General features: G+C 40.1%; 1 protein-coding gene across 1 annotated transcript in view; it reads left to right on the top strand.

Annotated features, from left to right (window-relative positions):
- HDX (highly divergent homeobox) overlaps positions 1-21,306 on the top strand; it is a 97,319-nt gene extending 76,013 nt beyond the window's left edge. The window contains exons 7-11 of the mRNA XM_065411143.1: positions 1,655-1,862; positions 8,976-9,055; positions 12,263-12,346; positions 17,313-17,435; positions 20,962-21,306. Of these exons, the coding sequence (XP_065267215.1) occupies positions 1,655-1,862; positions 8,976-9,055; positions 12,263-12,346; positions 17,313-17,435; positions 20,962-21,087 (621 nt within the window). The 3' untranslated portion in view covers positions 21,088-21,306. The remainder of the gene's footprint in view (positions 1-1,654; positions 1,863-8,975; positions 9,056-12,262; positions 12,347-17,312; positions 17,436-20,961) is intronic.
- Positions 21,307-23,640: the final 2,334 nt, after the last annotated feature.

Below are 23,640 nucleotides of genomic sequence, written 5' to 3'. Positions count from 1 at the left end.
CCTTTCCTGTGTATGTAGCTAGTGCATTGGAATTGAAAGTGCTGTCCAGAGCGGTCACATTGGAGCACTCTGGGATAGCTCCCAGAGGCCAATAACGTTGATTTGCATCCGCACTACCCCAAATTCGACCCAGCAAGGTCGATTGTAGCGCTACTCCCCTCGCTGGGGAGGAGTACAGCAATCGATTTTAAGAGCCTTTTAGGTCGACAGAATGGAGTTGCTTGTGTAGCTCTATATAAAATATATAAAATCGACCTAACGCGGCTAAATTCAACCTAACCCTGTAGTGTAGACCAGGGCTTGGATTATGTGAAAGGAATGTAAAGTTGTGTTGTCTGATTTTAAGTCACCTTTAAGATTACTTGACCCTGAGACTGTCCAGGTTCCTGCATAGTTTGGAGTGGCCTAAAGGTTGCTCTCAACACACACAGAATCATAGGACTCGAAGGGACCTTGAGAGGTCATCTAGTTCAGTCCCCTGCACTCAAGGCAGGACTAAGTATTATCTAGACTGGGGTGGGCAAACTTTTTGACCCGAGGGCCACATCTGGGTATGGAAATTGTATGGCGGGCCATGAATGCTCACAAAATTGGGGGTTGGGATGTGGAGGGAGTGAGGGCTCTGGCTGGGGGTGCAAGCTCTGGGGTGGGGCCAGAAATGAGTTCAGGGTACGGGGGGGGGCTCTGGGCTGGGGCAGGGGGTTGAGGTGCAGGTGGGGGAGTGAGGGCTCTGGCTGGGGGTGCAGGCTCTGGGGTGCAGGAGGGTGGGAGCGAGGGGTTTGGGGGGTGGGAGGGGGATCAGGGCTGGGGCAGAGGGTTGGGGCGCTGGAGGGTGTCAGGGGTGCAGGCTCAGGGCGGCACTTACCTCAAGCAGCTCCCAGAAGCAGTGGCATGTCCCCCTCCGGCTCCTACATGCAGGCGCGGCTCTGCGCACAGCCCCATCCGCAGGCGCCGCCCCTGCAGCTCCCTTTGGCCACGGTTGCTGGGCAATAGGAGCTGCAGGAGCAGCGCTTGAGGCAGGGGTACCGTGCAGAGCCCCCTGGCTGCTTCTGTGCATAGGAGCCAGAGAGGGGACATGCTGCTGCTTCTGGGAGCCGTGGGAAGCCACGGCACACATGGAGCGGGGCAAGCCCCGGAGCCCGCTCCCCAGCAGGAGTTTGAGGGCCAGATTAAAATGTCTGAAGGGCCAGATGCGGCCTCCAGGCCGTAGTTTGCCCACCCCTGATCTAGACCATCCCTGAGAGGTGTTTATCTAACCTGCTCTTTAAAATCTCCAATGATAGAGATTCCACAACCTCCCTGGGCAGTTTCACTGACAACTCCTCCTAAAGGCTATTTTTACAACAGTGGAAAGCCAAAGCATAGTGGTGCTCTGGCTCTGCCCAGTTTTCTCTGGCTATGTCCTCTTTGTGGAGGGGAATGAGATAGAGCTATACCACTGGAGGATTTACAATATGCTGTGGGAAATCCCAAGGTGGCCAGCTCCACTATATTTTGGGCTGCTTTGTTCCACTGGCATGTGGTAAAGCAGGGAAAATTGGGCCAAGGATCTTGCCCTCTCCCTGTCACACAGAAATGTTCATTACACATGGTTTTAGGACTGTGACTTTTGTTACTATTTCTGATATCATCCATTTGTATTTCTCTCTGTAAGACTTGGATTGGGAATCGAAGACGAAAATATCGTTTAATGGGGATTGAAGTCCCACCCCCTAGAGGAGGCCCTGCTGATTTCTGTGACCGTCCTGAATCTGGTGCTAAATCAGCACTTACTCCAGGAGAGGAAACTGCTACTGAAGTGGGAGATGATAATGATAGGAATGATGAAGTATCAATCTGCTTATCTGAAGGAAGTTCACAAGGTATTTGAAACTGCAATTGCACTGTTTTGTTAATTATATTTTGCAATTTGTGTGCTTTTCATCCCTCTCTGGTGTGTACATTCTGAAGTGTTTGAAACAGTTGCTTTTTTTACCTAGGAAATGAACAGCTTTCTGAAACTCAAACTAGTATTTTTAAAATTACAGTCATTTGGCATTGTCCTTGCCAAGGTGGCGGAGGCAAGTTTTTGAGCTATTATGTAGATTTATACAAACTGTAATAAGAGCACCCATTCAGCGCTCTGAGCACTCTTTAACAATTTATTTTCTAAAACACTAAAATAAGTAGACCTGTCAGTTCCTCTTGATCAGTGGTTCTCAACCTATTTACCATTGTGGGCCGCATATGCAGCTCTCTGTGTGTTATGTGGGCCACATCCACACAATATATATATACTACTAGTAGATCTAAAAAAAATAAAATAAGGTTTAGTATTTGTTAATGACAGCAGTATGATTCAAACTGATATAGTACCTTTCATTTCAACACTGGCAAATGTTTACCAAGAGCATTTTAAATTAGCAAAATAAGTCAAAACATTAACTGTTAAAATGAATTAATTTACTGTAAGCGTGGCATGGTATGGTGTATTGCCACCCTCCCTTCCTCGCTGCTGCTGGCAGCACAGCTGCGGAGCCTGCCTGCAAAGATGGCGCCCCCCCCAGCCAGGGACTTCTCCCCATGCGCCCAGCCCCCCCATCTAGGGACTGCCCCCCAGCCCCTCCCCACATTGAACCCCCAGCCAGGGACTGCCCCCCATCACCCAACCCAGCTGGAACTGTACCCCCAGCATCCAGACCCCCCCCACCACCACCCAACACTTGGCTGGCACACGTGCCTGCCCTGCAGAGACAGAGTGCCTTGTCCAGTGCTGAGTGCTGACCGCTCCCCCGCTCCCAGGGACTGTCCCCTCCTTCATCCAGTTCCCCACCCAGCCCCCTCAAGGACAGCCCCCCAGCACTCAACCTTCCCATTCAGGGACTGTGCCCTAGTATCTAGCCCCCCATCCAGGGACTGCCCCCAGCCAGCAGTCCCCAACCTAGAGTCTGTCCCCCATGCACCGGCTGCACCCCCCTCCCCGCGGTCCTACCCCTCTGCATCCTCCTCTCTGTGCAGGCTGGTCTCCTACCTCAGCAGTAGCTCCACTGCCCAGCCCGCCCTCCCCGCCTGCCACTGTGGTCCTAGTGCTGGGGAGCCTACTCTAGCTGGGGGTCAATGGACCTGCAATCTTGCAGAGTCTGGGGGGCCTCCTGCCAATGCTGCTGGGCCCAATCCTGAGGGAGGGGGCTGACGCTGGGCCTAATCCTGCACTGCCCCATTTTTGCACTCCCCTCCTGCTGACTCTGTGCCTGGGGCGGGTGCCGCTCCCGCTCCGCCCTAGTTACGGCCCTGAGAATGTCACATGGGCCACAGCTGTGTGCTGATTGGGCTGCAAGTAGGTTGAGAATACCTGCTCTAGATCAACTCAAATACACAATCATGTTGTTTAACTAGAGTTACAACACAACCAAAACAGGTCCTGTCCAAACATACCTACAATAGTATTAAAGCCTCTTTAAACAGCCTGGTAACAATGCAGAGAATTAGGCAGTAAAGTCAGTAGCACTGGGCTGTTTAGAGGGCACCTAAAGAGTGTGTGTGTGTGTGTGTGTGTGTGTGTGTGTGTGTGTGTGTGTGAATTTGTTTTCCCACCCCTGCAATTTCATGAGTTTGAGTGTTAAATGGGAATTAGACGATCAACTCATTTGCTCTGTCTCACAGAATAGAATGACCAAACCCAGTCTTCTGTGTCACTTTTTTAAATTAAAACTCTGGGCCCTAAAGGAGATGAACTGCCACCTTTGCACGTTTCACTGGCTTCAAAAGTTGAACTAATTGCTCCCAGCGCTTCTGATTAGAAGTGATCAATAAACCCTGGGCTCGCTAAACTAAAAGGAAGTCTGTTTTAGTGCACACTGTTGCAGTTTTGTATGCCACATATGATCTTGTCAATTTGTTTGAATGGTATAGAGGAAAGAGTTAGAGACATTGAGAACTGTTGGGAACAAACTTGTGATGTCTTTGTCAAATTCAACTATAAATAGAATAAGATGATACAGAATTGGGTAGAACTGATTGAAATCCAAGGAAGATGCCAAAGTACGAGAATCCTTAACTTGCCTGAGGGAGAAGGAACTGGTCCAGTAGGATGTTTATTTAAAAGAAAAAAAGTGAATGTTATGCCATTTAAAGTGAAGGATGACTCAATATTTATTGAGCTAGGCCTTTTGAAGCTGAACACAGAGCTGTAAGGGATCCGGGCAAGGAGAATATGATTATAATAAAGCTTATGGAGCTATGGACAAACACAGGATTTCCTTAGTAACAAAAATGAGAGATTTTTATATTCAACATAAAGATTATTTTCCTACCAGCCACAAACCAGAAAGTAGTTCAAAATAGGTTAGGAGGCAGTAAAGAGAACCTTTATGGAAAATTAAAATGGATTCATTAAGAATAAGTAAACTATTTTATTAGACCCTCCCCAAGTCTGTGGAAAAGCTGTTGGACTAAATTGCAACTAAAACCTTAGATATAGTAGTGGACTTTGACTCTGATAATCCTTAAAACTGGAATCTATTTGTATGCCAAAATGATTATTTCAGTTTTATTATTGGGTTGCAGACATTATTTCTTCTATTGGCACTGACTGTCACTTAGCTTTGAGTCTCCAGTCTGCTAAACCCATAATAAAGACTTTATGAGAGGAGAGAGAGAGGCTAATTATATCAATGAGGGTTTGAAAAAAGAGCTGACACTCCTGGAGAAGATAAGTAGTCCAGAATTACACACAGCAGCTGTTTTGTCAGAACTGTGTAATCACCCTTTTAACTTCTTTGGAAAATACAACTATAGGTTCCAAAAGGACATTCAGAGAGTTGAAAAGAACTACTCCTGGGGGAATTCTGCACCAAAAAATTAAAAATTCTGCACACAATATTTTAATATTCTGCATATTTTATTTGCCAAAATAACACCATATAATCACACCAGTTTGTTATTTTTGGTCATTTATTTCAAAATACCCATCAGCAAGTATGTCTATAACAATAGAGACCACAAAAAAGATTCAGGAAATGTTTTTTGACAAATAGATTCCTTACTAGGCATATTAATACAGAACTCTGAGTAATAATTCATTTAAACTACAATACAGAACTATATTTCCTGCACTGCTCAGAAGCCGTGCAAAGGCTTGGGGGAGTCAGGGGTAACAGAGGAGCTGAGGGAGAGGGAAGTGTAATTGCTGGGAAGGAGCCTGGGTGTGAACTTGGGGTTGTTGGTTATGGGTGGGAAAAGTATGGAACAGATTTTGGGGGGGGGGGCAGGGAGGGTTTGTTAGGGAGTGTCCCCCATGCAGATCCTGGCTGACCCCTAGCCTTTCCGATTCAGTCAGGCACATCTGCCCCGTCTCTGTGTCCCTGCACCCCCATGTGTCTTTGAACCCCCTGCCCAAATGTGTCCCGCCACTCCCCCCATCCCCATGTGGCCCGGCACCCCCTCCCCCAATCCCCATGTGGCCCTGCACCTCCCTCACCCCTGTGCTGTGAAGAAGGCACTACAGGGTCTTTCTCTTCTTTAGCTAGCCAGGAGTGGTGGCTCTGTTCCAGCGCCACAGTGCCCTCTGGTAGGAAAAAGGCCACAAACTGCATCAACTTTCAAGCCGAAGTTATTTTCTGCTGAGGCTGCTCTGGGCTAGCACCATAGCGCCCTCTAGTGGGCAAAAGGCAGAACTTCAGTAACTTTCTAGAGAAGCTATTTTCTGCCCAAAAAAAATAATATATGCGTGGCACATGAATTGGGCGCACGTGCAATGGTTCAAAATTCCCCCAGAAGTAAAAGAACTAACTAGGTAAGTGAAATAAGTGGAATGAAGCTGGTGAGGGCTGCTCCTCTTTAAAAGTAGCTGATGAAAAAACAAAAATCAAAACCATAACTTGATGCAAAATTAAGGGTATATACTTTATCAAAATCAGAAAATGGAAAATGTTAGGGTTCACTAGTAACATTAACTGGCACTTTTGTCCATACTACGTTAGTTATATCCACATTAGGTGTAAATTGGTGCAGCTCTGAGGTCAGTGAGCTGTGCCAATTTACACTAATTGAAGAACTGGTTCTTCATGCTGGAAATTTGGATTCACTGGTCAAACTAAGCAAATGGTGACTGTTGAGATTACAGGGCAAGCTACGCTTTAGAGCCTTTTTCAGTCCCCCCTCATGTGCACCCCTCTGGTGACAGCTTTTGCTTCCTTCACCCTTCTCTGGGTGGAACCACTTGGTCCTACCACCCTTAGACTAGATCTCTGGACTGCAGCCCAACTGTTTACCACCAGTGGTAAATTGACAGGCTCAACTGCTTTCAGCACCTGCAAGAACTTTCTCCAGAAGCCTGTGACAAGCAGGCGATTGAAATGACACAAAACAGCTTCATCAAAACAAAACATTAATGCTACATTGCAGTCAGAGAAGTGAGTTCAAACAACAAAAGTCTGTGAGCCAATTAAATATCCAACTGGTAAAACTGAGATACATATCCTATTCATATAAAATAATACAGATGTCTCCCTTGTTTTCCACAATGACCCTGGGGTGATTCAGGGCCCCAAAGGAGCTATGCGGCTTCCTGAACTGAAGCGGCTGCCTTGCACAGATTCATAGTTACTGTGAATGTATGTCTCTGCAATTAGAGCAGTATGAATTAACTGGGAATATAGGGATTGCCATGCAGGTACAAACCAAGGAGCCATCCAATCAGCTGTTCTGTTTAAAAATAGTCAAGCCAGATGCCACCAAGAAAGGCAAGAAATCCTGCTAATACACCTCGGTATACAATATAAAAACAGTTGGTAGGATTTCTTTCTGATATTGTGGAATTGCTGGAAATTGGCTTGTGCCCTGAAGTGTGATTGATTGATAACCTTTCTAATTTTGTTCTAAATATTACTGTTGCAGATGTTTGTTCTTGTTTTATATTAACGTCTAATCCTTTTCTGAAATATACTAAGCTATTTGCTTAATTAATAACCTGTGCAACTATCAAAGGCTAACTTATATGACCTATGTTTTTAACATCCTGTGTTTGATGAAAGTGGCTTGGTATAATTACAAAGCTAGAAATTGTTCCTTCTCTTATAGATGACATTTCCTGTACTTGAATCTGTAGCTTTGCTTATGTAGTTTAATGAGTTAGGCTCTTTCCCCTTTTCTATAACATTATTTCCCAGCATTAAAACACATGTAGGCATACAGTCATTGCATTACAACATGAAACCTCAGATCAATATCTGTTGCAGTGGTTTCTCAGTCTGGAATCCGTGGATCGCTGCATTGTTGAAAACTACCAGGTAGTTGGAAGAGATTCTTTAATCACATTGCTGAAGCAACTGTCAGTCTTCATTCAGTGGCCCTTCCTGTTAGTGATAGCCTTGGCCAGGATTCTCTTTGAATTTCTGGAGATACTGGGACCAAGCCCTGGTCTACACTAAGAAATTAGGTTGGTATAACTACTTTGCTCAGGGATGTGAAAAATCCACACCCATGAGCGATGCAGTTAAACCAGCCTAACTCCGGGTGTAGGCAGCGCTGGGTTGACAGGAGAATCGCCCATCGACCTAGTTACCGCCTCTCAGGGGGGTGGATTACCTACGCCGACAGGAAAACCCCTCCCGTCAGCATAAGTAACATCTTCATTGAAGTGCTGCTGCAACATTCTAAGTGTAGACAAGCCCCAACTAAACAAAACAAAGAAGCACCATTTAATGTCTTTTTCAAGAGATTCTTTGATGTAAATTCAACCAGGATTAGATTTGTAGATGATGTTAAAATTGGAAAGATATCAAAAGTGTAGGAGGACAGAATCAAACTGCAGAATGTTTTAGGGTATGTCTACACTTAAACCGCTGCAGTGGCACATGGGTTCTGCCATTGGCATAGGTAATCCAAGACATGGTAGCTAGGTTGATGGAAGAATTCTTCTGTTGACCTAGCACTGTCTACACTGGGGGTTAGGTCGGCATAGCTATGTCTCTCCGGGGTGTGGATTTTTCACACTTCTGAGAGATGTAACTCTGCCTATATAAATTCCCAGTGTTAGATTAGAACAATGGGGACCTTTGGGGGGAAAAAAAGCGGGAGGGGAGATTCTGTACTCCTTGTGTGAGGGAAACCCTGTGGAGAGGAAATAAATAGCATAGGTCAAAAATGAGATTAAGTAAATAAATGAGAGTATTGTCACTGATTTCAGTATGGCCAAATCCTGATCCCACTATATTGTTTTTTTCAGTTTTCAGGATTAATTTCAGGGCAGGTCTACACTACAAACTTGCGGTGGCACAGCTGCACTGCTGTAGTGCTTCTGGTGAAGACATTCTAAGGTGACAGGAGAGAGCCCTCCCATCAGCTTAATATCTCCACCTCCGTGAGAGGCAGTAGCTATGTTGGTGGGAGAAGCTCTTCCACTGACATAACGCTTTCTACACCACTGCTTAGGTTGGTATAACTACATTGTTCAGGGGTGTGGATTATTCACACCCCTGAGCGATGTAGTTATACCGAAATAATTTTGTAGTGTAGACCAGGGCTTAGTGGTTCCAGTGCACCAATATGGGGGTGTATGCATGCATGTGAGTGAGATACACAGACAGACAAACCCACACATATATGTACCCTAATCTTTTAGGCTGGGATTTTAGGGAGTTTGACACCCAACTCCTGTTGAAATTCAGTGGGTGTTGGGTGCCAGACTCCCTTAAGCTCCTTTCAAAACCCAAGCCTGAAGCTATGAGCAGTGAGAAATTGGTGTATAATGTAGGAGAGTAACTGACAAGAATAATGTCTGTCTGTCTTAGGCAGTGATTGGTATAAATGTGATTTGAAATGTTTGTGTCAAACATTAATTATATGCAATCTTCTTAATTACAAATAAACTTTGGCTTAGAAGTCAAAGAAGACATCACCACATAAATATATCTTAAAGGAATTCCATAAAAAGGGCATTAGGGTACTAAAGCTAGAACTCCGAGAAAGATATAATAGCTCATTTATTTCTGCAGAAGAAACCAGTGAAGTTATTCAAAATGAAGAAATTGGTCACAAAGAAGAGGACCAAAATACATTATCTGCAGATAATGTGGTATGTACACTTTCCATATCCTACCAATTAGACCTTCTTAATTATTACTGTATAAACTGTCTTCCAAAGGCAGTATTTCTAAGTTAGTGAAGATTTCAGTTTCATGTCGTTAAAAAGAACCCTGTTTTATAACTTGAATACTAAAAATAAGCAGTTATTGATAGAATTGTGCATATTCAATCAAAAAATTAAAAATATTTTCCATATAATTTAATGAGTAGAAATCTTGTGTTTTAGGAGGCTACTTAGTGTAACTGCATTACTACATTCTAGTCTTTCTCATCTCCGAAGTCCTGAGTAATTCTTCCACTCTACTCAGCTCTGGAACATTGTCGCTTCAGTAGAGTTATGCTCTGTGTATAGGGACATGTGGAAGTGCCGAAACAGTGTTTTGTCCTGCTTAGTTCTGGTGTACTAGCTAGGCCTGAAACAATTAAATTCAGGTTGAATGGTTAGGCCCTGAGCCAGCAAGGAACTTCTGTGTGGTTGCAGAGGTGCCATACGGAGCTCCTCCGAGTACTGATGCCTTATTTGGTTACAGCTAGCCTGAGATGTTCTGTGAACCTCAGAGACCAGATGCCCCAGTGTCCTCGGTACATGCCTCACTATAATGTGTTTAATAATTTTGTGTCTTGGAAAGCCCAGTGTGTACTGCATGACAATATAGGGACAAATTCACCATTGAGTAATTAGGTACAACTCCATTGACTACACTGAGGTAGCCTTACTTCTGCTGTTGATGAATTTGGTTCATATACTTTTACTATCAATTTATTTTTAATTCTGTCAAGTAGTAAGATTTTTGTCTGAGTGTTTTTCCTTTAATTCTGTGAAAAATTGGGGGATTTACACTTTTCAAACATAGATCTAATTAAGAATGTAAAAGGCCAGTGTTAATCCTGTGTTAAACATAAATTCTTTCAATCACAATACAGTATTGCTACCATATTTCATGTTGAAAAATGTTTATTTTGACAGTATTTAGCACTTATGTGGTATTTTCCAATGTGTTATATTTTTGAGAAAAAACTCAGTGAGGTGAGAAGAATGATATTGAAAGTGTGTTATGACAGAACAAAGCATGTCACGTTTATAGGTTTTTACAGTGCCCATGAGGTAGTTTTTATTTTTATTCATATTTAAATTAGATTTCCAGCAGATGGAATGAATATAAATCAGTTTGTGATAGGAGGCTGGCATTCTTGCCAATAAATCAAGGAGATAAACTGCAAACTGAAATTACTGAATCTGTATATTTCTCGGCTTTTGAAGGTGGTGCGATCAGTGAGGAAGATAATGGTGTAGGGCAGGCTTTTATTCTACTGTTTCAATCAGTATTTAATCTCTGTGAGCTAAGGTATAATAAATTTAACCAATTTTATTGCTGTTTAATAGAACAGTGTTTAAATTAGATCATTTTCAAATGATTAGGGTATAAAAATAAACACATAAAAAGGGCAGTAGGTTATAGAATTTAGGGAAAATGTGTTAATTTTTATGGTAAAATTTAAATACCTTAGAATCAGTGATGTGTGAGATCTCCATAGTTAAGTCACAATTAGGGTGACCAGACAGCAAGTGTGAAAAATCGGGACAGGGGCTGGGGGGTAATAGGAGCCTATATAAGAGAGAGACCCAAAAATCGGGACTGTCCCTATAAAATCAGGACATCTGGTCACCCTAGTCACAATTGAGTTTCTGTCATAAACTGGATTTTAGCTTTCCTGCTCCTCCCCAAATCTGAATTCCACAAACCAAGGAATATTGGCTTCAGGATTGATGGTTAGAGCTCAGATAGTAATCAGGATCTGTTGGGGGGGGGGGGGGGAATTAAGTCAGCCAGCCCCCTGATGAACCAATAGAGGCTCCTCAGAAGGCTGAAGATCCAATGTAGGCTCATCGGACAACAAGTTTAGCTTGTTAGAACCTGAACCTGTCTCCTGAGATTTGTTGTGGGAGGAGTTGGTTGGCCCCAAAGAACATGCCAGTACCTGCAGTAGATGTTAGGGGGCCCCAGCAAGCCCCCAAATGCTTATGGGAGGTGGAGCATTGGAAGGGACTGCTATGATCAGGCCTGGAGTTCTTCTAATGCAGACTTCTGCAGGAAATGAAGGGGGAATCCCCCTATTTGCTATCCCCTCAAAATCTCCCTACTGTCCTCATGTCCCCTTTATACCTTCACTGGAAACATCATATGGTGTCCAGGAAGGAATCCCTTCACCTACACACCTCCGTCTGCCCACAAGTTGGACTCTACCCATAAATCACTTATATGTACTCTCAACCTGTCTTTACCTTAACAGAGGTTTATTGTCTTAGAATGTTTACAAAAGGAGGATGTTCTTCCTCTTGGATGATGACCCTTCTCTTAGTCTCCATACATCTAGACTCAGAGTTTCAACAGGTGGAGACAAATGTATTTTTCGTTCACAATATATAATTGAACTCCCTAATTTCCTACCACTAATTTCTCTGTTTCTAATGGTGCTGGAAGAGGGAGAAGAGGCATAGGAAATTTGAGTCTCATCCCTGTCAGATCATTTTACTCAAAAAAGACTGGGTCAATTCCTGGAGCTATCACAATATTGTTGCCAAAGTCCTAAAACAGACTAGACAAGGAACCATTTTTTAAAAAAGAGAGATTTTACTATAGAAGGGCAAGAATTAAACCAGGCAAGACTTGCCAGTAGGAAATCCCTTGGTTTGCAGTCATTCATCATAGTGTCTCTTGCCTTCTGATTCTAGAGGAATAAACATTCCACATGGCTGGTATGACATCTCCCACAAAGAGTCTGTGGAAGAAATAAATTTTCCCCCAAGGCCACCTGTGCAGGGTGCAAGGAGAATGCAGTATGCAATTTAATCAACAAAAATATGGCAGCAGCTAGCTCCTCCACAGTAAACAAAGTGAGTCACCATGGCAACATTGTCCTAACTTTGAGTGTACACTGCCTCAGGTAGCTTCCTCCCTGGAGCTTTGCATATGAACAGAGTGCATGATCGCCATCTAATGGGTACTCAGAAATTCAAAATAATTTGTAAATAGGCAAAAGAAATACACTTAGGACTCTTCCTTCCATTATAATTTGAGAGGTGCAATTATTGTTTCTTAGGTCTAATAGTAGAGTAACGTAGAGACTTCTATTAGTAAGCTAGAAATTCAAGAATTTAGTTTTCTGAATGAAATACCTTTCACTTCTGTTTCAGAAAATTGAAATTATAGATGATGAAGAAAGTGATATGATTAGTAATTCCGAAGTGGATCAGATGAGCTCTCTTTTGGATTATAAGGTAAGTGATTGAGATCTTGTAATGCTGAGAGAGACGTTCCCTTTACACAGAAAGCTCAAACAGGTTTTTTGCAGGGAGGAGCATGGAAGGGTGGAATTCACCCCAACCACAAGAAGGCCTCTGTTCCGCATTCAGGCCGTGATAGTAGCTCGATCATCTATTTGTGGGTTCTTAGCCACTGGATCCTTGTTTCTGCAAAATGAAAGGAATACAGAAAGAAACAGCAGCATCAGTCCTTCATAGCAGCTAAATTACTATGATTCTAGCAGCTTCCAGTGGGTGTCTCACACCAAGGCAATTTATTTAGCATTTAAAACACACCATCTTTTTCATTTATCTTTTTAAGAGAAATCTGCGTTTTCATCAAATACAAACTTTCTTTGTGCTAGGAGTCTGTTCTTTTGGGCTTTATTTTAAATATATAGCCTAATACTGCCAGAATTGGGAGGCAACAAAGCAGCTAGAGTCCTCTAATAAAGCAGGCAGGTCCGAGAAAGCAATGGCTTTAATAATGTAGACCACAGTATAACAACATTGCTGCCCATTCTGGTTATAAAATGACTATATAGAGTTGTCTTTGAAATAGGAACATGAAAAAAATGCTGGATACCCTGACATTCAGGATCTTCTGCCAAAATTGTAAAGGTTATACTTTTATTATATGGCTTCATTTTATGCTTTGTGTTTTCTGTGTGAAACTGACAAATTTGTAACTTCCTTGTTTGTAAAATATACAGATTTTATTAGAATAGAACCTGTTTCTAAAACAATAAATTATTTTAAAAAGTAAAACAGACTATACCCTTTGGGGCACAAAAATGAATCCTCTGGGCAGTGTGTTCCGGGTAAGGGCAATGCAGGATGAATATGGATGGCGAATGACCTTTTCTTAATGTCACTTGTCACTGAACTGAATGGCTTGTTGTGACAGCATGCCCTACAGAATCTTGTTTGTTTTTATTACGTTTTGACATAAACTATTAGTCTTCATGGTCACATGTTCTCTGCATAAATATGCATGCTAGCTTTTACTGGACCAAAGCCCTGAGTAAATAGCTGACTTGCAAGCTTTCATCAGTAACAAATCCCAGTAAGCTGATTTTCCTACCAAAAGAGAATATTTTCTTTAAGCTACTATATTAAATGTATTGTTAGGACCAACTCTTTGGCAAGCCTCTAAAAGTCAGCTCACAATGTTTGTCAGTTGCATTAGGGCTTGCATAATGGCAAATGCATGTTTAACTGTCCATTTTGTTCATGGAAAATGTGTTTTGTACACAAAAATAGCTACATCAACCACGATTGGGTCTGCTGAAAATTCATCCCTGCTTGTTAGGCATAGACGGGAAATTGGTTATCACTTAAGCTTAACTGAAATACAGGTTTTATTAATGTGAAATGATAGCCAGTCTGTAACAAATCTGTATGCAAAACGTTCATGTCCAGAACATACTATTAAGTCTCACAGGTTTTTAAAATAATACAATAAAATAAATGAATGCCTATTCTGCAGAACTTTTTTGCACACTCTTTTGGCAAAGTTTTCAGATGCCTTTTAACTAGACTTCTAAATTTGCACATGCAATCATTTGTTACCATGAAAACCTGAAAGTTTCTGTAGGAATTGGTTTATATGCATCATTGCAGGCCCAAATGATCATGTGAACAGATGTGTGGACCTAATTTTAAATGATTTTGAAATTTGGCTTTTTATATTGAATAATAAAGGGAAAAATAAAATCGTGCTAACACAATTTCCTTAATTTCTTGCTGTTAGAATAGTTGTACTTTATAATTTGTTCATCATAAGTTATGCACAGGAGGAATGTACAAAACAGCTACAAATTCTGGTATCTGTAGCAAACTACAATTCCACATCTCAAATCTGCAAACATGCACATTTATACATTCACAGAAGATGATTTTTCAAATTAATTTACAGTTTGAGCCAAATAACTAGGATATGCCTTCAAAAATTATTAGATCAAAAAGAGCCACTTTGAGTTCTGATTTGCATTTTATCCATCCAATAAGAAAAACACAATCATGTCTGGTTGTTGAAATATATAGTGTATGCAGTTTACCTACACTCCTTTAATTTAGGAAGGCTTAAATTTTTTTCAAAGAAAAGAACATGTAATGTTAACTGAAATAATAATGTTTTGCTGTGTTTATTTTAATGGAATGTTAAGTCCAATGTTTGTTGAAAGAATTACTTTGTAACATCACTATTATGGCACTAGCATTCAAGCTTCCTAGTGCTAATTATTAATTCTTTATTTCTAGGTGCTCTATATTGTGAAGTTTTATACATATTTCTCCCAGGAGTTTAATGAACAGCATAACCGTGAAAGCACTTTGTGTGTATGTGTGGAGTATTATTAACTTTGCATTCAGAAATTCTTAGCTAGGCAATGAATAAATGTAGGAAGAGAAAAACATGGTTGCAAAATAATTTGATGTTCTCAGTTCAGTTTCTAGCAGACGTGAATCTATATCCCAAAAACTGCTACCAAAAGCTGACAATCTCTTGGGAGTCACAGCAAAAAGAAAATGCTAAATTGGCATGGAGACCAAATTCCCCTCTCATCCCTAAAACTGAGTCTTCCAGAACAGAATTGAGGCACATGTGGCAAGGAGGGCTGAAGACTATGTATGGGAGAAATCTTGCACTGGCTGTGATGTAGTTTGTGCATATTGCTATCTGTTGTTATCCTGTGGAAAACTGGTGTTCAGCGCCATCATTTGGACACCTTTTGCAGACACACCATTTTCTTAATCTTGAAAATCTAAACAGAACACAGGTAGTTAACTACATATAATCTTCACATAACCTGATCTTTGCAAAGGGAAATACCATGGGGAAATTATATTTTTATGTTCAAGAAATTAACTTAGAATATATACAGTGCAGTAAGTCTAGTAAGGTGTATGTGGGAATTAGCTGAAGTACTTACTGAACCTGAAGTTAAATCTGAACTTTTGATTTAAAAGATTTGCCATCTAGATATGAAACTTGTGCTTTGTAAATCCAATAATATATGTTGTTCATTGTTTATAGAATGGCTGAGAAATGCCTGGCTGAAGCCCTCTTGTTTATCTACCGTGTTGGCACTGTCAATGCTTCCCCACACTCCCTTACCAGTATGCCACAAATCTGACATGAAGGGACCATCTTGAGAGAAAGAGACTAGTACACTGCTGTTTTGTTGAGCCTGTTAATGAGGATGTCAGTTGTGGTGGTTTTTCTTTTCTATTTGGGTATTTACAGTGTGCCTGTCACTGTGGTATCTGAGGTGATGTGGATAGTGGAAACTGGGAATGAGAAACCACCAGCTCATTTCATATAGGCTATTTTAAGCAATCAGATGATGAAAATTTCCAGCCACTATTTTCCTAGGTTGGATTTCACTTATCCAAGGAATAGCTATTGGAGGCATGGAAAGGGGAGTTAAATGTGCAAAGAATCATTGGCATCACCTGTATCGGCATTGGTGGCAATAGATCGGCTGTGGAATGATTTGGCAATTATGAGCAGGTCCCTTCCAATGATGGGCTAGGTTATTGGTTAGGGATGAGTACTCTGGCTTTTGAATTAGGTAGGTTGGTGTCTCCTAACTAGTGCAGAAGCAGATAAAGAAGAGGTTTTTCTTGGGTAGGAGTCAGGGTTGGTAGGGAAAAACAGTTTATAGACTCCTCTCTAATACTGTCTCTGTAAACAGTGAGAGACAAGGTGGATGAAGTAATATCTGTGATTGGACTAATAAATACCTCACCCACATATCCTGTGATCACATCTACGATACTATCCCCAAACTATGGGCAGGCAAACAATGGCGGAAGAGAGGCAGGCTTCAAGACCTCCACTCTGTGTAGCACCAGTTTGATCCCAGCTCTTCTCCTTGTACTCTCCTGGAGCAGCTGGTGGATTGGTGCCAGGAGCAGCAATAGTGGATCCAACTTGTGGCTCAGTAGCTGTCTGAATGAGCAGTGTCTGGCTCAGACCCAACCTCAGAAAGTTAAGAAGCAGACAAGCTTTAGTATTTTGGCCGGGCCTTTGAAAAAATTTCCTTCCCATTCTCCAAACAAAACAGATTACCTTGAATGCATCACTATTTACATGGCTGACCTTAAGATTTTGAGGAAGGTTATTGAGGTGATCCTTTGGTGTACAAACTTAGCTGACTCCACATAACATATGTGTTTCTGGGTGCCATGGAATTAGGGAATTTTAGGGATTTTTCCCTCACCTCTTTCCATTTCAAGCTTCCTGCGGCAATAGTGGCGCCTCGCTGCTGTCTGTCTCACACAGTTGGTTTACATTTTCAAGAGTATCTTTGCTAGGGAGAGAGGTAGAAACTTCCTTTAAGGTGATATTAAAGGTGAGATTCTCCTCTATGGGACCAAAAGACAGTGCTTATTAAAAGTGCTCTAGAGGTGTACAATAATTCCCCTGAATGCTTTGTCTCTAGTGTGATTGCTATTATGCATGGAGTTAATATGCAAAATGACTCCGCTTCCTGGAGGTCTTCGTGCCTTGAACATCGTCGATTGCATATGCCAAATAAATAAATGGAGTTTATATAGGATCAGAAGAAATGGTTTGGTCTATGCATTTACTGGGCATTATAGGCCTAGTATGACATCACTCACAGCCAGTTAGAATGCCCCAATTGTGTGAATTTCTAAAGCCTCATAAAAAATGCCTTGTTCTGTCTTAGTGCCTAATTATCAAACCAAAGTAATAAGGTCAGACAATGCTAACCCTGAGGAATTTTTCCATGATGATACTTTCACAGGGAATATTTATTCTCTAGAATTATTTGATTTTACCCTATTTTACTTTTATCATAACAATAAGAAACTCACTGTTATTCCCTTTTATTTGAATATAGGTACATTTGATTCATAATTTTATCCAATACTAATTCTTATTTGGAGAATTATATCTATTTTTTCCCCTCAGAATGAAGAAGTTAGGTTCATTGAAAATGAATTGGAGAATCACAAACAGAAATATTTTGAACTACAGACATTCACGAGGAGCTTGATACTTGCTATCAAATCAGATGATAAAGAACAGCAGCAGGTAAGTCTAAGAAGTAGGCAGCAACTATGTCAGACTTTTTTTTTTTCTTTGTCTTTTGTCATTTTCTTACTTATTTATATTATGGTAGTGCTTACAGGCCCCAACTCAGATTGGGGCCCTATGGTGATAGACACTGTATGAACACACAGGGTATGTCTACACTGCAATTAAACACTCGTGGGACTCTCTGTGAGGGGGAGGGTCCCGCAGCCCGGGCTCCAACCTGAACCCAAATGTCTACCCTGCAATTTTACAGCCTCACGACCTGAGCCAACCTCGGGTGTTTAATTGCAGTGTGGACATCCCCACAGTAAGACTGTTCCTGCCCCTGAGATCTTGCAGTCTAAACAGACAATACAGGCAAAGGATAAGAGAGCGAAAGTATTATCTTCATTTTCCAGTGAGGGAACAGAGGCCCAGACCAATAAGTGACTTGCCCAAGGTTACATAAGAAGTCTGTGGCAGAGCCAGGAATAAAAACCAGATCTCATCAATTCCTGCCAGTGCCTTAACTACTCTCTTTAGTCTTAGTTTGCTCTGAGGAATCATTATTTTTGTACCGTGTCAAGTAGCTTTCGGAAGGCCAGATCTTCAGCTGATGTAAGCTGGTGTGATCTCCAAGGATGTCAATGCAGACATATACCCGCTGAGGATCTGGTATTCTGTGGTAATGCATAATGTGATGCCAGTAAGATAGTGCGGTTTCTTCTAGTCATTCATAAAAACCTTACCATTTTCCTCCTCAGTTTGTTAGGTGGAACTATGGCCCCAATCTAGCAAAACATTTTAATACATTACTTCACTTTAAGCACATGCTGTGGTACTTTGTTGGATCAGGGCTTATGTGCACAGGTTGAATAGTGATTGAGGAGTGTGTGTATGCTTGTTCAGCTTTCCAGTCACAAACTGTAAGTTGTGGGGATTGTCCACATACAGTAAATGAATACTGCTGTACAAAAAATATCAAATCTCCAATATCTCTTCTTGTTACATAGTTTTTGATGTTAAAAAATAGTGCAACATTTTGAAGCTAAATTTATACATTCTAATCATCACTTCTTTTAAAGTAATAATGCTCCTTGTTTATTACAGTATTTAATTTAAGGAATGAGCACAGCTGACAATGTACAATAAAGCTTAATTTGGAGTCCTGGAGATGTCACAAACTATGAAACTGAAACATCAATTACAGCAAACTACTAATGACGTTGTACATACGGCCCAGTCCCATATCGCTTATGCACATGATGTAGGATCAGATCCGTAGAGATGGTCTTATATATTCCATTTTTTATATATTCATTATAATGTAGTAATTAATTGTCCTACTTGAAAATTTTAAATTTTGCATTAAAATAATCATATTTTTCAAATGAATTTTATACTAGAAATAACATTGGACATTTCTGCTTTTGAAGTCAGTGCAACTCAGTACAGTTCCTTTCAGAAGGATGCAAAAATCTGGATGCATATTAAAAGAGAATTATGTACACGTTTTAAATCTGTTACCCTTATATTTACATTTGTGTCAAACTTACAATCAGAAAAAGGAATCAACCTACCTGCCTTCTGGAAATTAAAGATATGGAGTAAAATTTTCATAAGAGCTTAAGTCCAATTGAATTTCAAGTGTCAGCCTCTTTTGAGATTGGGACTTCAGCTTCTAGGTTATTGTGGATGCAGATTTAAATTAACTAATGTAAGTAATATTTGAGTTTTAAGATTACATGGTTTTCATATCACTTTATATTTCTAGTAGAATTTTCATAAGATCTGAAGTGATTTAGGAGCTTAAGTCCTATTCTCAAAAGAGGCTGACACTTGAAATTCAATTGGACTTAAGCTCCTAAATCACTTCAGATATAAAGTGATATGAAAACCATGTAATCTTAAAACTCAAATATTACTTACATTAGTTAATTTAAATCTGCATCCACAGTAACCTAGAAGTTGATTAGGAGTACTAGTGGTCTTAAAAATGATCTTATAAACAGAATATGCTTTGCAAAAAACGATTACTAAAGTAAAATGTAAATCCTAAAATATTATTTTTTTATTTTCATTTCCCATTTGTGAAATGTGCCAGATTGGCAGTTCTGATAACTGAGATGAGTTTACTCACAAAACAGGACTAGCACTGGCAGCAGCAGGGCAAGTTTCCTCTATATTGCTCTGCAAATGTGTGTCTGCCTTGTTCAGGAGGAACCATCTCTACATGCTGATTTAATGTTGGCTTTGCTACAGAGACTGCCAGTAAGGATGCAAGTATCAGTTATCAAGACGATACCCATTCACTAGGGACTAGAATGAGGCCACCAATTTATTACATGTAAAAACAGCAAGCAGTTGTCAGTTGGCGATGACAGGTAATCATTACCATTCAAGGATGGATTTGAGCCAGTTATCTACAAAGGCTTCATAACCTATAACCTATTACCTACATCTGGAGCTATCAAGGCACCAAGAAAATACCTGTCTGCAAATCTTTAGACTGTAAGCCCTCCAAGGCAGGGATTGTCTCTTCTGTGTTCGTATAGACCCCAGCACAATGGGGCCCCAATCCCAACTGGTGCTATTTTAATATAAATATTGACAATAAAAATAAGTACTCCACATTTAAACAGTAAGTTCAGACATTTATCTTACATAAGCCAACTGTCAGTATTTCTTAAAAAATTATAGTTTCTGCTTTTGACGCACCTATAAATCAATAGTGCAGAGTCAAGCTATTCATTTGTTACAGCATATAAACCATAGAACAGATCTAATTTCATGAAAACATTCTGGGAATCCTTCCATATATGTAGTTTCTTTTTCTTTGTGGGCAAAGGGTATGGTTTGTAGTATTTCTTGTAACTGAAACAATTAGCAAGTCTGCATATATATTGTAAAATATAATCATCCTAAAAATGTCTTTATTCAGGAAAAAAATGTAGTGGCTAAACTTCTTTAGTTTGTCCTTGAATGTATTCACTCTAAGGTACAAAGAAAATCTAAAATAAATATATATCATACAAACTAGAAAAGTGTAACTGTTAATGGAAGAACTACAATAGAAAAGATATCACTGTGATGAACAGACATTGCAGGAGTAGAAAGGAGTCACTTGCCAGTATATTAAGGCATTTTTCTTGTGTCCCAAGATGAAATTATTAATTTCCCTCTTCAACTACTGATGGTGGGAGGTTCACCGTTGGATAGTCTCCTCTGTATGCATCTCAGGATACGGTAGTTTCTATTTTGAAATATGGTAATTTGCCATCACTACTTATGTCTTCATTTTATAGCTGAGATATCACTGTTTTCCTCTGTGCTTGCAAGCAGTAAACTTGTTATCTGGCAATAGTACAGTGGTTACATCATTTCTGGATAGCATTCTGTTTCTTCTTTAGTATTGGGAATTTCACCATTATCAGTGAAAAAATCATAAAAAGTGATCCTTTACTATACAAAGTACTTAATGAGTTAACATGAAATTTGAAAAATGTGTCCAAATACTAATTTAAAATTTTTTTTTTTAACATAGGCACTGCTGTCAGATTTACCTCCTGAATTAGAAGAGATGGATTTCAATCACGCATCTCCAGAGCCTGATGATACCTCATTCAGCTTGTCGTCTTTATCAGAGAAAAATGCCTCGGACAGTTTGTGATCTTTGGAGAAAAATAATATATATACGCACACACAATGCTTAGACTGCCTAACAGGTGTGCATTTCAAGATAACTGCATTTTGTTACCTGATATCATTCAGTCAACAAAAACCTTGGTAAACTAGGCAGACCTTGCTGAAGGGTGAATGTGATGTGATATGACTGCAACTTGCGGTGACAAGGAATATGGAACTTTGTTTTTGGCAAGTGAGAAAGCTACATGGGAAAAAGTTTTAGTTTTTAGCATCACAGCCTTGATTAGGGTCATTTATAATTTTCCAAAATAATTCTTGCTTTGTAGCAAAATTTATTCTGAGCAGGGATCCAAGAATGGAAAATAAATGTGCAGTTACACAGCCAGGTAACATTTCAACGTTGCTTATCATGTAAGACTCACCAGTCCTGTTTATTGTGACCATCGCCTTTTCCCTTGCTCCTTCTTACTCAGGTAGATGGACTGAAAATTGGGAATCCAGATGGAAAAATGAGCTTGTTATGGGCAAATGGGCAGAGTTGTTCTTGGACCCCTGAAAAAATCTGAATTAAAAGATTAAACTAAGGTGCTTATTGGTATATAAGTGCAAATTGTTGAGTCTCCTATTATCTCATAAAAATGTCTGAAAAACACTTGGAAGACGAAGTGAATAAATTTAATTGGCTTCAATAAATTACTAATGTACAGAAGCAGATCTAAATGTTGTAAACCATTAGGCTTTTACTGGAAACTCTTGATTGCTGGAGAAGGCAACTGTTTCTGGTATTAATACTATAGTGATGGGATTAGATAATGTTACACCAATATTTAGAGTTTTACCGTCATAGTGATTTTTTTATTTCACTTCATTTTATAAAACCTGAACAGTAAAGGCTCTGGTTCATGAAGATTCAGGAATCAGCTACATAGATTTTCTACAAACCATACTCCATTTCATTGCAACAGTGCTGTCAGCCAAGGACAGTCTTCATCCCGTCTCCCTCCGAAGCTGTTTTAGTGTTGGAATCAGGGCCCCACAAATTTCCTCAGTGTGATTCAATGACTAATTAGCCCAATTTAACACATTGTGTCATTCCGCCAGCAGACTCCAGGTGCTAACAAAGAATAAATTTAGCTGAAGTTTTTAAACTGCATGCCTGATAGCTTTAGCCACTCTCTGCTAACTTATCCTTTCTCAGCGCTCATTCATACTAAATCTCACATCTCGTTTGAATAAATACGTTCACCCTGACAGATTCAAATAAGTTCAGGATGGTACATAGTATTGTGGCATACAGCTAGAACTTGGTCATTTCTAGTCTGAGTATTTACAAACCGGCCTCACTAAACCTTAGGTCACACCAGCTTGAGAGCTAAATTCTTTCACCCTTATGCTGAATGGTACCTTATTCTGTGAGTAGTGCCACTGAGACTGTTTACTGTATAATGGGAGTAAGGTTTGAACAATCTGGTCTTTCTAAATAAAAACAGTCTTAAGTGTCCAAAAAGAGGAAAATCCATGCAGAGTTTGCACGCTCTGTCCATCTTCTCTTTTAAACTGAATTCCTGTTCCCAGGTGTTAAAGAAACTGCTGTCAGCACTTTCTCTGAGGGACAAATGTATTCTATCATAAATATGGTGTTAATGTATTAACTTCGTTCCAGCCCTAAATCTGACAGTCATTTCAACCCCGTACTGTGAGAAACCATCACTGTACTGTATTTAAATATATTATACATTTAATTTACATTACTATACACCCTAAGATAATAGGCGTGATTTATTATAGGTTTTCTGCTCTGGGTTATTAACTGTACTATCTTTAGATAGGAAGATCCTGCAACTGACAATAAAACCTCATGTTTTCAGTAAGCTTTATTGAAGAAATTTAAAATGTGGTGTCTAGCCCTCATGCTCCACAACTTGGACCTTAATTCCATTACTTCTCCTTGACATGGGATGGCAAAAGGCAGCATCTTCTTAAAGCTAATTCTTAATTTTGTGGTCTATGAATCTTTTTGCAATTTTACCTTTTACACTAGTAGCCAAGTAGAATTTTATCACTGCCATTAGTAATTTTGTATTGTTCTGACTTGCTTTTTTCCTGACATGACATCAAACTAAATCAGGAAGTTCAGATTGGATGAACTGTGCCAAAAACAGACCTTTACTCAGTAAACTAGAATCCTGGTTCATGATATACACCTAAAATCCTAGGCTCCACACTCCTTGGCTAGAATCTGTACTGAGTGTTTCCCTTTGAGCAAAATATGCTTTGACTCTTTCTTCAATATAGGATAACAGAGCATTTATAGTAAAATAGTCATGCTGTCAATCCAGAAACGATCAGCAGCAATGTAGGATGATCAAGAAGAAATATTGAATATGAAGTATGTTCCTATGTAATAAGATGCTCTATAGAGCTGTATTGTACAGTTGTTTGAGTACCTCCATGCTTCTCCTCTAAATAACCTTCATCCATAATACCTGCAACATGAAAAAACAAAACAAAAAACTCTTAATGGTGAGTTATTACCAGTGCTAGTTAAAAATATTGAGGAAATATAGATTTACAGGAC

Source organism: Emys orbicularis, chromosome 9, assembly GCF_028017835.1.
Source record: "Emys orbicularis isolate rEmyOrb1 chromosome 9, rEmyOrb1.hap1, whole genome shotgun sequence".
NCBI lineage: Eukaryota > Metazoa > Chordata > Testudines > Emydidae > Emys > Emys orbicularis.
The sequence above is the reverse complement of the archived record's forward strand: the minus strand, read 5'-3'. Positions and strand labels throughout refer to the sequence as shown.